This window comes from Gastrolobium bilobum, unplaced genomic scaffold, assembly GCF_033153095.1.
Source record: "Gastrolobium bilobum isolate Gb01-03AN ecotype WA unplaced genomic scaffold, APGP_CSIRO_Gbil_v1 utg12474, whole genome shotgun sequence".
NCBI lineage: Eukaryota > Viridiplantae > Streptophyta > Magnoliopsida > Fabales > Fabaceae > Gastrolobium > Gastrolobium bilobum.
The window spans coordinates 3,246-21,012 of record NW_026895756.1 but is presented as its reverse complement, the minus strand read 5'-3'; the positions used below and the strand labels follow the sequence as shown (position 1 = coordinate 21,012).

The 17,767-nt window shown below is 38.9% G+C and overlaps 1 protein-coding gene and 1 non-coding gene across 2 annotated transcripts; one reads left to right on the top strand and one right to left on the bottom strand.

Moving 5' to 3' along the window:
• Positions 1-274: 274 nt before the first annotated feature.
• LOC133295652 (uncharacterized) lies at positions 275-604 on the top strand. The gene has a single exon (XM_061494494.1). The coding sequence runs from the start codon at positions 275-277 to the stop codon at positions 602-604; it is 330 nt and encodes a 109-aa protein (XP_061350478.1).
• A 16,824-nt stretch (positions 605-17,428) lies between these two features.
• LOC133295659 (small nucleolar RNA R71) lies at positions 17,429-17,535 on the bottom strand. The gene has a single exon (XR_009749383.1). It is a non-coding gene; the product is annotated as a small nucleolar RNA R71 (small nucleolar RNA).
• Positions 17,536-17,767: the final 232 nt, after the last annotated feature.

Sequence of the window (17,767 nt, the reverse complement as noted above, 5' to 3'; positions counted from 1 at the left end):
GAATCTGTTTAAAGATGTTTTAGATTCATTCACTCACACGAAAAATAATCTTGCTGAGAGGAGCACTATGGTTATTAATATTGCTTGGCAATTCCCTATTTCAGATTTTATTAAGGTGAATACAGATGGTGTTGCGCGAGGGAATCCTGGTCTTGCTGCTTGTGGGGGAGTTATTCGTAATTCTTAACGTCTTTGGTTGGGTGGCTTAGCTTTCAAATTGGGTACTTGTTCTTCTTTTAAGGCTGAGCTGTGGGGTGTTTTACGGGGTTTAGAGATGGCTTGGAACGTTGGGTTCCGCAAAGTTGTGATTGAGAGTGATTCATCTAGTGTGGTCACTGTGCTCACCAGAAGTGGTGCAACAGTCCGTGAAAATCAGTTGATTTCTCGTATACGGACTTGGTTGGATAGAAGCTGGTCTGTTTTTGTTCAGCACACTTTAAGGGAAGCAAATACTTGTGCAGATTGGTTAGCAAACTTTATTATTGATCATGGTAATCAGGATGACCGATTAGTGTGGGGGGAGCCTCCTCCTGGACTAATCCCGCTTCTTAATGCTAATATGGCGAGTGTGGGAAGACCTCGTGTCTTAGGTTGTAATTCGTAGTTTTTTCTGGTTTTGTTTTTGTTGTTTTGGGGGCTTAATCCTCCTTTTCCTTACAAAAAAAAAAGGTTTTATTGGGATTTGATAAACTTGAACAAAAAGAATTAGGGCAATCCATCATGTTGAGTATTTCCTTTGAAAATGACTTATTTTAGTGAAAACAAAACAAAACAAAATTATATTGTTAACATTATCTGATGAAACAATCTATAATTTCTTATATTTCATATATTCTTGCCAATTGAACCAACTTTTGCTATTTATTTATTTTTAAGAATTACTAATACGTTGAGTTATATGAATTCTCTTCTAAAATTAAAATTATACCTCGATAGCAGATTACTTTTACAAATTTTTTTATTTACAATTTTTACAACCTCAGTTATGTACTCCGGGAAGTACACTCTTAAGTAATTCTACTCCTCGGATTACGTAGTTGAGGTTGTAAGAGTTATAAACAAAAAAAAGTTATAAACGTAACACTTCCCTATCCCGGAAGAGAAAGTTATTGCAGAAGCAATTGCATCTGCGAAAGCGTTTAAGACCATTGTGATTTGGATGTATAGGATCATCATAGTTTTATCATTACCTCTTGTAGCTCAGATTCGAGATGATGTTCCACGAACTAGAGTCCTTTGCGTCACAGCACGAACTCACGAACTGATCTCCTCAGCGTCGCAGTACGAACAGCCTCCTTGAAACTGGACTGTGGCAGATCTTCCAGACTATGTCTCAGGGGAAAATGGAAAGTGTGTGGGCACTCTCTCACTTTCAGGGAGATGACCTTACCTCAGCCTCTGCAACCACAAAGTGAAGACTTGAGAGGCTGATGACTATAAGTGTAGAATATATATGGGTTCCAGGAAACCCTAGCCCTAAGCAGAATGGGCTTTAGGTTTCTTGGGCTCTTCTTACACACTAGACCATATTGGGCTTTAGTGAAAGAGCAAGTCCAACAATCTCCCACTTGCTCTTAAGTACAAACTTGAGCCCAAAGTCCAAGTACATGTATCCCACTAGTTGTCATCAACTGAAAATTATCTCATCCTTTTCTTGAGCTAGTCTGGGGATCTACCATCTGTTATTAAACAAGGCTCTTGATAATCAACGAATGATTATCTAATTCGGTGCTATTCCACTAAAAGCCCGAACTTGAACTCCAAGATTAATAACACTTATAACACGAATATGCATCGCCCCTTTGTAGAATGTCTATAATTGATTGACAAGTTTTCTATAACTCAATCAATTATTTATTCCATTGACTATGCTAGTTTCTCTAATGGATTACATGCACTGGCCAGTGTCTTTAATATCCAAGTACCGAAACATATCAAGGGGACATATCCTACAAATTCCATGTTGTTTATCTCATAAATACCGATAATCAAATAATCTCACTCTTAAAATACCGAGTTATTGGCTATCAATAGATCGAACCTCACCCGTTGGTAAATCAAAGAATGAAAACTATTTGATTACCTATTTATAATAAACTCAGGATTAAGAGTAATTACATAACTATGGTTAACTGGAGATTTGATACCTTAAGACAGAAAAACAACCTTAATCAAATCTCTCATTGATCCTTTCAATATAAATGTTAATCCACACCAATATTTTACAATGATTTGGACAAAACCATTTCATAAAATATTGCAGCCCAAATAAAGTGCCCAACTTTATTTAACAGCTGTGAATCTATTAATTAATTGTGAGAACCTATGATCATGTCCTTAATGAACGTATACATATGATCATATACTCCACAATTGATCCGGACCTTGATATTTGTAAATGGTGTGCAAAATAAATAAATAAAACCTTATTTATGAAATTCAGAAAATGATTTCATTGTTTCATTGTCTTACTCTAAGAGCACAATGAAATCAATAATTCCCACTCGCTTAAAGCAAGTCTGGGATCCTCTTAAGATCCAAAGAAGTAGCATGCCTCTTGAACACAAGTTCAGGCAAACTCTTAGTAACTGGGTCTACAAGATCCACCTTTATTTCTATCCTAGTTGAGTAAAACTCATAGCTCGAGGTTCTTTTTTTGAGTCAATATCCACTTGAAATAACTGAATTTATGAAAACTTAGCTTTTCAAAACTCCCACTAGAATATTCCAGCATATAATCCCTCGTTCTCCAAAGATACTTGAGTACATGCTTAACAATAATCTTAGTGTTCCTCTATATCCAGAATGGTACCGTCTCACTACTCCCACTGCGTGACAGATGTCTGGTTTAACGCCCAACATGATATGCATAAGATTACCTTTGCCAAAGCATAAGATATCCTGCTCATGCATTCTTCCTTCTCAGGTGTCTTTGGTTACTCCTTAGGAAGATGAATTCCACATCTGAGAATTATAATTCTTCTCTTAGAATTCTCATGTTGAATTTTGACAAGAGTTTTGTCAATGTAAGTAGCCTAAGGTGATGCCAACAACTTATTCTTTCGGTCTCATAAGAGTTTTATACCAAGAATATAATTGGCTTGCCCAGTACTTCCATACTAAAACACTAACTTAACCAACTCTTTATGCTTGATTTTACCTCCACGTTGTTTCCAATAAGGAGCATATCATCTACATAAAGTACCAGAAAAGCTACTATTTTTCGTTGGATCTTTTGCATACAAATACACATCATTCATCAAGGTTCTCTCAAAATCAAAATTTTGATAACTTGATCAAAACAGATGTTCTAAGACCTCGATGTTTGCTTAAGTCCATGAAATAGACTTTCACAACTTGCATACCGTGTGTTCCTGCCCATTTGCTATAAATTGTTTTGGTTGTTATATGTAGATATCCTGACATCCAACTCCCAAAATGAAATATCATAATTTAGACTTATAACAGCAACTAAGAGAATCTGGATAGACTCAAGCATGACGTCTTGCAAAATTGCCTCCAAGCTAGTTTTGAAGGTTTTTACCTTCTTGTCTATCCTCTCTTTGCATTTATAGGTCCACATGCACCTAATGGGTTTTACCCCTCTTGATGCCTTTCCTAGGTATCTAATAGAGTTGAAATACAAGTATTCCATCTCATGGTTTATAGCTTGAGCAAACTTGATCAATAAAATCTTCTAGTGCATTATCATAACTAGTAGGATCAATGACACTCGATAAGAGACAACTTGAGAGCTAATAAGGTTCTCTCCCACTACGAATGTTCTGCACTAGACCTTGTGTATTTATAGGTAGATCAAAGATTGGGTCAAATGGTGGATCTTCAATTTCTTGAGGATCCATTTATTCTTGATATTGTTCTTCCACATGTGATACTAATATTTCTACTAGTTTCACTTATATATTATCATGTTGACTTTCCAATTATGGTTCCGTTGTTCGTTCACCTAGAGATATATTTTTCCCCTCTTTGAACAATCAAGGGAACAACGAATGAAGCTTCTAGAGATTCTGGAAATTCTTGATATGAGATAAGTCTCTTCAAGAATAACCTTACTTAAGAGCTTATAATTTCTCATCTAGTCCTCCTTTAAGAAAATCAAGTGAGTGTTAATACCACCCACTTAGATCATCTTGTCCTTAGGACTAAATAAGATCTCATCCCTGGTTCTCTTAGGGTAACCAAAAGATATGCACTCTTCTGTATAAGATTCCATCTTATTTGACTGCTGTTGTAGGACGTATGCCATAGCACCCTAAATCCGAATATGGATTGATCTGGGCCTACACCCTTTCCATAGTTTTTTATGTGTCTTTACAACAAACTTTGGCGGAACCAAGTTAAGAAGCTACATTGTAACACCCCATGTATGCCCGGTTTGTTAACATGTCATCGTATTAAGCCACGCTTAATTAAATTTGTGGAATATCTTTTTCTTTTCAATGATGACGTCATTAAACTTAGCCAAGTTGATTACTTAATCAATTTCTTTAAAAACAACGCTTGTATGTAAATTGCAAAGGACAGCTAACTGAAATACCTCAATATATAAGCAACTGTGAGTATCTAAAATCACGGAACTACAACACGTAGTCCGGACATAATCCTGATACATTATTACAACTCGAAGCTAAAGTAAGACATAGTCAAGCAGTGTGGCATGGACAATCCCCATGCTCACCAAATAAGGTAACATAGCTAAACAAGGTCTCAACAATAATAACAACATAATCATAAAGCTAACAGCAAATAGCAACAGGCAAAATCCATCATCCAACATAATCAGCATAACAACATATAAATCAGTTAAGCTCCGACCTCCTGCCGTTGGAGGTCTCAACCCCCGCTTTACCTGAACCTGAAATAAGCGCCCCAAACGTGGGGTGAGATCTCTAAACAGAAATCTCAGTAAGACAAGGGGTCCTCAAGGATCTTCCACCCCAAGCTCACTTACATGTGCAATATAAGTTTCAAAAATAGTTAAACAGTATAAGTTCCAAAACAGTGCAATGCAGCAGATAATCATGTCATGTGTGTTATAACAATTCTACTGATCAAAGAAGTGCAGGAATACGTCTATTACCCACATAGTACATGCACATGCTGTACTTGCCCACTGGACCACCCCATGGCTTCCTGTCTAGGCGAAACACTACATACATATCATAAAGCAATTGCACTTAATAGCTCATAAGCATTTCAATAAAAAAAGTACATGAAAACACATCATGCATATAACCATCCCCCCATGGGACATGGTGGAACAAACAATGGCTAAACCGAGGACACGAAAGCTTACCTTGCAAGCTAACTATCCAAGCCAAGAGTCCACACTAGCTCAAAGCCCACAAACAGCACAATCACAATCTGTTTATACAGTAAATAATCATCAATAACCATTTACCAAGGTTACATTAAGTGATTAAGGCTTTCCATCTCATTTCAAGTCATTTTATGTTGTTTCTGCAGGAGGTACTTGAATACTCCTCGATGAGTATTCGAATACTCTTTGTCTCCAGAAAGTATCCGAATACTTTCACTAAAGTATTCGAATACCACAAGGTATTCGAATACCAACACCCCAAGTATCCGAATATCACAGTATCCGAATACCAAAACTCACTATATTCGAATACTTATTCAAAGGTATCCGAATACTTTTCTTCCCAAAAAAGCATCCCAATACTCCTGCAAGGAGTATTCGATTACCAGAGGACAAGTATTTGAATACTACACGAAAAGTATTCGAATACTTCTCCAACATAATGCAGAAGTTCGAACAGACTTCTGCTTAATCCCACTTTTAAGGGTCCAAACGTGATTTGGAGTCCAGTGACTCCATAAACAGATGTTCATTATCATGTTATGAACTCAGAAACACATTCCTTTACTTAAATGATCCAAGTTTTACTTTTTAACCGATCAAACAAGCTTAAATCATCAAAATAACAAAGAGGTGATCATGGTATACCTCCAAGCTCCAAAACTCCGAAAATGAGACACAAAAGGAGCTTCCAACTCAGACTCACAGCACAGGATTCTAAGGTCCACGAATTTGCCACCTCAAGATGGTGTCTTTCTCCACAAAGCTCACAACTTGGAGCTCAAAATGCCAAGACAAAGGTTAAAACTCACACAACTTAGAAGCACAACTCCTTAACCCTCACAATTTCAGAAACCAAACTCAGAAAAAGGTCCCTTACTAACACCCAAGGCCAGCCCTTACTCACACAAGGTGATATGATAGAGAACAAAGAATAAAAATGGCTTCTTTAGTGAGTTTTATCAAGAACAAAGGAAGAATGTCAAGGGAAAGCTCAAGGCTGCTGGAGCTCACTCAGAAAAGACACGTTGCATGTATCAAATCAGCCTAGGGTTTTGTGAAGAGTAGTATTTATAGGCATCTTAAGTTAAACACATTGTATTAACAAATATAGTTACGCTTAGCATTTTAATCTCAAATTTAGGATTCTGAACCTAGCTATTTTCTAGGATTTATCATATTTTTATTTTATTTTTCGCAGCACTTTTCTAGTATGCGCTTTTCCATAGCCAGTATCAGTTCTGGCACCAGTTCTCATTATTTTAACTTGAAACTTGAAATCACAGTCCTATATATTATTCTAGGAATATTCCTGCACTTATTATAATTTTTTGGGATACTTCATCGGTGTGCATTTATACCGAGTAGCAGAACCGGTATCTGCACTTTTCATCAGAAAAGCAACTTTCAGCATTATTAAACACTTACCATAATTATTTAAGCCATATTATAATTATTAGGGTCAATTATGAAATTATTTTCTAATTTCTCATACTTAATTAATTAACTTCCTTAATTAACGGTGCGAGTTCTTACATTCACCCCACCTTTTTAGGATTTTGTCTTCAAAATTAGAAACATACTAGTCTCAGAAGTCGAGATACTGCCGGAGAAGCTCGTCCTCTCGCTCCCAAATACACTACTCAGGGGTTCTTCCTGTCCATTGCACTTTGACCATCAGAATGATCTTACTCCTCATCTTCTTCTCGCCACGATCGAGAATCTTGAGTGGTCCGACGGGAGTTTTCAAGTTCTCCCGAACTTCCACATCACCCGGTTGCACCATGTGCAAGGTATCTGATACCTACTTCCGAAGTTGAGACACGTGAAACACGTAGTTGATGTTGGCCAAGTTTGGAGGCAAGGCAAGCCGGTAGGCAACAGCTCCAAAGCACGGACACACGATTTTGTGAAAAATTTGCGTGTCGGACACGTGTCCGACACGCGGTCAACTCTCTGACACGTTTTTCTGACACGCAGTTAACTTTCTCGGACACGCGGTCACGCTCAGACAGATTTTTTTTTTTAATTCTTAATTTTATTTTGTTAACTAAATTTAAAAGAAATAATTTATAAATTAATTTTTTTCTGTTATGAAATTTGACATGAAAAATAAACAAACTACGAAAAATTATTTATATTTATATTTATGTTATGAAATTTAAATATTTGATTGGTTATATGACTTATTATGGACTCTTATATGTATTAAATATAAATTATATTATATATATTAAAAATTTTATTTAATATCAAAACGTGTCCCAACGTGTCAAAACATGACATTTTTTAGAATTAACGTGTCGGCGTGTCGTGTCGTGTCCCGTGTCCGTGACCGTGCATCATAGGGCAACAGGCCCTACTCTACCAAGGATCTGGTATGACCCAATGAATCGCGGGTTCAGCTTCCTCACTCCGAGGGCCCGACCAACACCGGTGCCAGGTGAAAGTCTCACAAACACGTACTCACCCTCACTGAACTTCAGTGGACGATGCTTGACATCGTAGTAGCTCTTATGGCGATTTCGCGCCTGCTTCAGTTTCTCTCGGATCATTTGGATCTGCTGGGTAGTATCTTGGACAAAGTCCAAGCCAAACAACTCTTTATCTCCAACCTCAAACCATCAGGTAGGAGTCTGACACCTCCTACCATACAACGCCTCGTAGGGTGCCATGTCCAGGCTAGCATGGAAACTGTTGTTATATGAAAACTCCACCAATGGCAGGTACTTATCCCATGTTGAACCCTGCTCCAAAGTGCAAGCCCTCAACATGTCCTCCAAGGTCTGGATGGTCCGCTCAGTCTGTCCGTCAGTCTGAGGGTGATAGGCTGTACTCAATCTCAACTGAGTACCAAATACTCCCTGCAGCGCCTCCCAGAACCGAGATGTGAACTTCGGGTCACTATCACTAATGATACTTTCGGGCACCCCGTGAAGCCTCACAATCTCGCGAACATACAGTCTGGCCAACTGCTCAGTAGTGAAGATCACCTTCACTGGAAGAAAATGGGCAGACTTTGTCAGTTTGTCCACAATGACCCAGATAGAGTCGCAGCCAACCTGAGTCTTCGGCAAACCCACCAGGAAGTCCATGGAAATGCTCTCCCATTTCCATTCCGGAATCTCTAGAGGTTGAAGCTTACCAGACGGCTTCTGAGAGGGAAAAACTGACCTTGAAGGTCGAGGCATATGAGAGGAAAAAACAAAATTTTTCGAGCGGAATAACACATACCATATTAAGAAACATGCTTTAGGGCATGGATGTTACCTTGTTTGCTTTCCAAAACTTGAGGATGATCACGATGAGGCTTGAAGATGCAAGCCCTCTAATGTTGATCCACACCACCCTCTGTCAAGACGGAATAACTCTTCTTCAAGGCCACCAACGAAAACACCAATGGAGGCAAGCTATGCGCCCAATGTGTGAAGGAGGCTAGGTCAAGGTGTTTAGAAGAGTGAATATTCAGCCAGAATAGACACAAAAGTGGCGCATGGATTTACTTTGAAAAAAGCTAGGTTATTTCAAAACTCTCTTAAGAAAAATCAGACAAAAGGAACCCACAGGGAGATGAGAGAATGAGTTAATTAAAATCATATTTTCTTCACTCAAATAAGGCCCTATGTAGCGCACACTAGGGGGATGAGTGGAGTTGTTACAAAAATCCAAATCTTGTCAACAACCTCCTCTCACATCCTCATGATATCAAGTGAATATCTCAACAAGAGTCTGACTCAACAACCATCATATGGCCAGCCATATGGTGCACCCCACTTGGCCTCATAACAGTCCAGATACGTTGAGCAGTTGCATTCAAACTTGAACCAACTGTCTCACTTATTCTCTCAACAAATCAAATCTGACTCGAGCTCATTTGGTTGATCCTATGACCATCATCAGATACCAAAATCAGCGCCTCATATCCTCACTAGAAGATTCTCAAAGATCTCCTCTTGATATTTGGGATTTATTCCAATAAGATCTTATCTTATCCTTTTGTTATGAAACAACTTTTCATAGCCAATTCAAATTCGAATTCAAACATTTGAATTCAAACGTTCAAATATTTAAATTTTAAATTCAAATTCCAAATTCAAATTCAAATTTCAAATTCAAAATTTAAATTTCAAATTTCAAATTCAAAATTCAAATTTCGAAATTCAAATTCAAATTTCAAATTTCAAATTCAAAATTCAAAATTCAAAATTTAAACATTTGATAATTAATTTAACTAATTAAATTAATTAGTAATGTCTTGGACCATCCAAGCCCATTAACTAACCATGCACCCTTTTTCCCTTTTGCTGGGCTTCCAAACTTCTTCTTGGGATAATAACCATTATTAGGCTCAATACCTTTAATGCTATATTGTCATGACAATAAGGTGTTAGTGTGTGACCCATTAGGCCCAACATAGCCACTGACATAAATGGGCTTGGGCCCAATAAGCCCACAACCCATCTAATGACAACACAGAGCACTAGCAATGCTTTGTTGCCCCAGAGCTAGTTAGGTTAATGACATAATCATCCTATTACACATATTTGGTTGCCGTATGTATTTCCTTTCATCTCGGTAACCTTCCCATAAAACCTAGGGTAAGGGAACGTATCAACCCTTGCGGTTTAGGGTAAGCTTTATTCGAAATAGGGAATCTTCAATTTACTGACTCTAAAGGCAGATCATCTCATGATCTCTTTTACTATGCATAGATTCTCGAGTCCCTGTAAATGTCATCCCAATTTCTCCTGTTTACAGATAACCTAATCTCTCACAGAGATTTGACGAATTCCTTCAGCGTATCACCCTAGCCCTGTGCTCTTTCAGGACAAGCCCAACAGTATACCTATGAGTCTCCATGTTTCAGGCAGACGAGGTATCCAGTCAAAGCATGCCTTCTAGAACACAGTCTATGCAATAACTTCTGGTCTAAGGAAAGACATACCCAAATATAAAAAGACTACTCTAATGATACTCTCTGTGAGATTTCCTCATAGAGTCTCTTTGTGGGTCTGTTAAGTGCGAGCTATACCCTTATAGGTCCACCCACGACTTTAGCTAAGACATTTCCATATCTGTAGCTCATGAGGTCTTTACCTTGCATCCGAATACAAGCAGATAAGTCGTGCTAGTCTTACCCGAGATCACTGATCCCCATTCTCAGTGTCTCTAGACTAGGAACATAAAATTAGGAATAAACATCCAGTATCCTTGAATCCTCATGATCGTGATCTCATCACAGATACTCAAGAGATACCTATTTTATTCCAAGGGGTTTATCCAGTTACTCATATATAATATTAACAGTAATATCGAGACAAAATATGAAATAGGATAAAGAATGCTTTTATTTATTTGCGACAATACAAAGGTCCACTTATGTCGTAATCTAATCAAAAGATTGTCTCTAGGACATCCATATACTAACAGAAGTCACCGTTAGATCTCGAAACTTCTCAATGACATCAAAGTCATCTATCGACAAACTGGATAGACTTGCGGATTTTTGACTCAGAGGGTCAGCTACCACATTGGCCTTGCCAGGATGATACTTCAACTCAAAGTCGTAGTCCTTCAGAAACTCCATCCATCTCATTTGCCTCATGTTTATCTCCTTATGATCAAACAAGTACTTCAAAGTCTTGTGGTCACTGAACACGACGAACTGCATACCAAACAGATAATGCCTCCAAATCTTGAAGGCAAACACAATCACAGCCAATTCCAAATCATGAGTCGAGTAGTTCTCCTCATGAGGCTTCAACTGCCTCGAAGGATAAGCAACAACTCTACCAGTCTGCATCAAAACACAGCCCAACCCTTTTCCAGAAGCATCACAGTAAAGCTTAAACTGCTCCTCAAGATCAGGAAGGATCAACACTGGTGAAGTTGTCAATCTCTCCTTCAACTCCTGAGTCCACACAAACGGAGTCTCCCTCCGGGTAAGGCGAGTCAATGGTAGAACCATCGTGGAGAATCCCTTGATGAACCTCCGATAGTAACTTGCCAAACCCAAGAAACTCCTCAATTCAGTAACTGTCTTGGGCCTCTCCTAATCTAGCACAACTTCAATCTATTTGGGATCCACTGCAACTCCTTCAACAGAAATCACATGCCCAAGAAACTTCACCGACTTGAGCCAGAACTCGCATTTCGAAGGCTTAGCATAAAGCTTTTTCTCCTTCAGCACTTGCAACACAATCCTCAAGTGCTCAGCATGCTCCTCCTCCGTCTGGGGGTAAATCAAGATATCGTCAATGAAGACGATCACAAACTTATCCAGGTATGGCTGGAAAATTCGGTTCATGTAATCCATGAATACTGCAGGTGCATTGGTGAGTCCAAATAGAATCACCAGATACTCGAAGTGACCGTATCTCGAGTGAAACGCGGTCTTAGGGACATCCTCCGGCTTCACCCGAATCTGATGTTATTCGGACCGGAGATGAATCTTCGAATACACACAAGCACCCCTGAGCTGATCCAACAAATCATCAATACGCGGAAGAAGATACTTGTTCTTGATCGTCACCTTGTTCAACTGCTTGTAGTCGGTGCAAAATCGCATAGTGCCATCTTTCTTCTTCACAAAGATGACCGGTGCTCCCCATGGAGACACACTCGGTCGAATGAAGTCTTTCGCAGAAAGACCCTCAATGTGCTTCTTCAGCTCCGCTAACTCCGGTGGCGACATCCGATATGGAGCTAATGAAATAGGCCCCATACCAGGCAACAAGTCTATGAACAGCTCTATCTCCCGTTGTGGCGGAAACTCAGGAATCTCCTCAAGAAACACCTCGAAGAATTCCCCTACCACAGGAATGCCAGTTGTAACACCCCGTATATATCCGGTTTGTTCGCCAAACGGTTCGCCTCAAGAGAATCCTCCGAGGCCTTCTGGTTCGCCTCACGAGCGGCGTTCATCATTGCCACGTTGGCTAATCTAGTGGCCTCCTGCATCTCAGCTAACGTAGTCAGTATCGGGTCGGGTTGACCCTCAACAGTCTCACGAGTTCTCCTGGGTATTACCATGACTCTGCACAAGTTACACAAATTATGAATTGATCAGGCCCATGCAATGTGATCACATATGCATTATCATAATAAAACTCAACGGAGCAAACACACAAGACAAGACACCACAAAGCATTCTAAGCTATTGTAATACATACAGGCTTTTCCCTAGAAAGTGCTCTGATACCATAAAATGTAACACCCCGTATATACCCGGTTTGTTATCATATCATCGTATTAAGCCACGCTTAATTTAAAAATGCGGAATATCTTTTTATTTTCAATTATGACTTCATTATCATTAGCCAAGTTGAATTACTTAATTCATTTCATAAAAGCATCGCATGTATGTAAATTGCAAAAGACATCTAACTGAAATACCTCAATATAAAATTTACATCAATGTGTCTCTAGTCACGGAACTACAACACGTAGACCGGACAACCTTGATAGTTTATACAACTCAAGCTAAAAGTACTAACATCAATGTGGCATGGACAAACCCCATGCTCACCAAATAAGGCAACAAAGCCCACAAAAGTCTCAACAACAGCAACATAATAATAACAAGCTAAAAGCATAACATCAGCAGATATAATCCAGCATCCAAACATGTCAGCATATAACATCAATATCAGCTAAGCTCCGGCCTCCTGCCGCTAGAGGCATCAGCCCCCAAGTTATCTGAACTTGAAATAAGTGTCCCTAAACGTGGGGTGAGATCTCTAAACAAGAAATCTCAGTAAGACAAGGGGTCCTCAAGGATCTTCCTCCCCAAGCTCACTTACATGTGCAATATAAGTTCAAAAGCCTTTAACAGTATAAGTTCCAAAACTATGCAGTGCAACAGATATTCATGCCATGTGTGTTTTAACTATTCTACTGGCAAGAGAAATGCAGGACGTACGTCTACAACCCCACAATAAGTACAAGGAACACCGCTTACACCTCACCCACAGCCTCACCATCTTGTATGTCTCCACATACTCAGGCTTACCGTATAGGTGGAACGCCACATGTATATCATAAAGGCACTCGCATATAACAGCTCAATAGCATTTATCAAAACAATACAAGAAAACAACATCATGCATATAAACCATCCCCCCATGGGACATGGTGGAACCAACAATGGCTAAATCGAGAACACGGAAGCTTACCTTGCAAGATAACAATCCAAGCCAAGAGTCCACACAAGCTCAAGGCCCACAAACAGCACAATCACAATCTGTTTATACAATAATTAATCATCAATAATCATTGCTCAAGATTCTATAAGTGATCAATACTTTCTTACTCATTTTAACTCATTTCATGTTGTTTCTGCAGGAGGTATTCGAATACTTCACGAGTAGTATTCGAATACTCTAGCTATTCAGAAAGTATTCGACTACTTTCACTTAAGTATTCGAATACCACAAAGTATGTGAATACTTTTTCCCCAGTATCCGAATACCACTGTATTCAAATACCAAAACCCATTGTATTCGAATACTATCCAGTATTCGAATACTTCTTCAATGGTATCCGAATACTTTTCTTCCTAGAAAAGTATTCTAATACTCCTGTAAGGAGTATTCGACTACCATAGGACAAGTATTCGAATACTACACGAATAGTATTCGAATACTACACGAATAGTATTCGAATACTTCTCCAACAAAATGCAGAATTCCGAACAGACAGCTGCATAATCCCATTTTTAAGGGTCCAAATGCGATTGAAAGTCCAATGACTCCTTAAATAGATGTTCATAAGCATGTTAAGAACTCAGAAACACATTCCTTTACTTAAATGATCCAAGTTTTACTTTTTAACCGATTAAACAAGCTTAAAACGTCAAAATGACAAAGAGGTGATCATGAATACCTCTAAGGCTCCAAAACTCCGAAAATGAGACACACAAGGGGTCCTCTACACAGCACTATGGTTCTGCCACCTCAAGACCACGAAAAAAAGCTACAAGCTTGGACCTTTCATCATCAAAATGGCTTCTTGAAGCCTTATGTGCTAAGAAAATGGTTTTCTCACAACCAACAAGAAAGCTCAGCCACTCAAGTCACCCAAACAACAACCACACACACTCAGAATGTGAGGCTTCACACCCTCTCAAGTTTGCTCTCACTCACCCACACTACTTTGGTGAAGGAACAATGAACAAAGGTGACTACTTGGAGGTTTTAAGTGAAGAAAAGAGGGTGACAATGGAGGGGAAGGGTGGCAGCTGATGAAGACCGGAAAACTTCACGTAGAGGCTGAAGGTTTATGACCTAGGGCATTGTGCCCAAGCCTATTTATAGCCCACTTATCACTAATCGCACAATATTAGCACTAATAACTACGCTTAGTATTTTAATCCCAAACTCAGGATTCTGAACCTACTCATTTTTCTATGATTTTTCATATTTTTATTTTATTTTTCGCAGTACCTTTCCGGTACGCGCTTTTCCATAGCCAGTATCAGTTCTGGCACCGGTTCTCATTATTTTAACTTGAAACTTGTTTTGCAAGTCCTACATATTATTCTAGGACTATATACACATTTTTCATAATTTTTCGGGATACTTCATCGGTACGCATTTATACCGAGTAGCAGAACCGGTATCTGCACTTTTCGTCAGAAAAATGACTTTCAACATTATTACTCACTTACCATAATTATTTAAGTCTCATAATAATTAGAGTAAACACCCTTTTTGGTCCCTGGCAATATCCACGAAATCCGTTTTAGTCCCTGGCAATAAAAAAGGACTAAATTGGTCCCTAATATTATGAAAAAAGGGCCACGTTAGTCCTTCTGTCAACTCTTCCGTCACGGTCAAACTAATGGTGCCCGTGTGGCACGTTAGTCTGCTGACGCGGACTGGACGGTAGACACGTTGGAACTACAAACGACGACGTTTTCTTTGATGAACCCTTAGTTCATCATGGTTTTTAGCAGGAATTAGGATCAAATTGTGTGATTAAATGATGAAAAACAAGGTTAATGTCCTAAGATATCCTCAATTACAAGTTCAAGAGCTTTATTGGAAATTTGTATGATTTTTGTAGGAAAAGCAAGCTTGAAAGGCAACTGGAGAAGGAAGAAGATTCTGGAGCTCAAGAGGAGAAAAATAGCCTAAGTGTTGAGCGCTAAAACATCCACACTGAGCGTTTTAGGGCCCTGCTACAGGAAGAGGCCAAAACTTGCTGGTGATGAGCGCTAAAACGCCCACACAGAGCGTTTTAGCGCCCTGCTGCACTTAGAAGATGGAAAATTGCTGGTCTTGGGCACTAAAATGGCCTGCAATAAGCGTTTTAGCGCCCTGAAGTGGAAAAAGGACTCTTGTCTCCACCGCTAAAATGTCCAAATCAAGAGTTTTAGCGTTGGAGTCAGTTAAAGTCAGTTGAGCATCCACCAAGTTTGGACGCTAAAACGGTCATTCCTTAACGTTTTAGCATTTTTGTCAGTTAAAAACAGTTGAGCAAATGTAAAGCATGGACGCTAAAACGGTCACTTATGGATGTTTTAGCGCCCACATCAGTTTTCTGTTTTTAATTGTAACACTATAAAAGGCAAAGCCTTCACACTTAGTAAAAGATCTGGAATTTGCTCTCTCTCTCTCTTAAACTTTAGTCTGACTTCTCTCTAAATTCTCTTAGTGTTTTAGTTTTTGTATTAAGATTTCTTTGTAATAGTTTGGAGATTGAAGACTTTCAACATGGAAATGAAGTTTGATTCTTCTTCTCTTGTCTATTCCTTAGTCATGTCTGAGTAAAGTCTTTGTAGTCTGAATGCAATAGAACTCCATGATAATATTATGTTGATCTGATTAATATGATGAAGTATTTTTCATGTGTTGATTTGAGATTTTCTGATTTAATTATTTCTATCAAGGAAGTAGTGTAGAACAGGGATGTTTATATGACTTCTGTATCTGATAATCTCAACATCAGAATTCTAGTACTCAAGGGATTGATGCTAGAGTTCTGATGTAATCTTAAGACTTTAGTATTTCATGCATGTATTAAGAAAGAGATCACCAAGGGATTGGGATTTCTGATTAATGTATCTATCAGGGTAGTAAGGGATTACATCTTGATGATAAGTAAAAGGTTGATTAACATCACATGGAAAAGAATTCATAATATAATCAGTTTTTACATGGGTTATTATGGAGGAAAGTTGTTTTCTGACTACTTGTTGTTTTATTAATTCTTAATCCATATTTATTTTGTGTCAAATTACTTACAATCAATTTTCTGGTGACAAATTATTCATGACTTTTACAAATTCTTATCTGATTCAAATTAGTTTTCTATGGTTTATTGGTGCTTGAACACAATTCCTCGTGGGAACGATCTTTACTCATCATTTTATTACTTGTACGACTAGTGCACTTGCTAAACGTCCAACAAGTTTTTGGCGCCGTTGCCGGGGAATTTGTTTTTCAACACTAACTGATACCATAGAATTCTGAGATTGAATCCTTTTATTTTCAGTATTTTAGTTTATGTTAAGTTTCTGGTCAATTTTGATTATGGTATATGCCAGGTACACTTGATCCGAATTTGTTGTTGTATGATCCAGAATTAGAAAGGACATTGAGGAAGCACAAAAGAGCAGCCAGGCAAAGGAGACAGTTACAAGAAATTGGTGAATCCAGTACGGTTAATCAGGAAGAGATAATAGCAGAGAATCACAGACCACCACCACCACCACCACAGAGGACATTGGGAGAGTACATGACTCCTGCAGTGATTCCTCCAATTGGGAGTGTTGTGCGCCCAACAGTGGAGCCCAACAACTTTGAATTGAAGCCTGCTTTGATACATTTGGTACAGAAGGATCAATTTGCTAGAACCAGTGCAGAGGACCCTTACTTGCACATAGAGAACTTTCTGTTGTTGAGGGATACTGTGAAGATAAATGGTGTCACAAGAGATGCAATTCTGTTGAGACTATTCACTCATTCACTGACGGATGATGCAAGGAGATGGCTGCAATCATTGCCACAGGGAAGTATAACAACTTGGGATGATCTGCAAACCAAGTTCTTGCAGAGATTTTTCTCAGCATCCAAGAGGGCCAAGTTGAAGGATGAGATTACAAGCTTTAAGCAGAAAGAGTCAGAATCCATTTATGAGGCTTGGGAGAGATTCAAGACTTTGTTGAGGAAATGTCCACAACATGGAATTGAGGCATGGCAACAAGCAGCAATCTTCCTGCAAGGAATGACCACTAACACTAGAACCTTGGTGCATGCCACTGCTAGTGGATCATTGACTACCAAGACTCCTCAAGAAGCCTTGGATATCTTTGAGTCATTGGCATCTCAGGAATTTGATAATGCCCCAGTGGCTGACAGAAGGACAGGAATCATCAGGTTGGATGGGTATGATGCTCTGTTGGCAAGGAATGATCAGCTG

What these genes read in the sequence shown, in the direction of transcription:
- LOC133295652 (XM_061494494.1), top strand. Translation starts at nt 275, where the DNA reads ATGGCTTGGAACGTTGGGTTCCGCAAAGTTGTGATTGAGAGTGATTCA.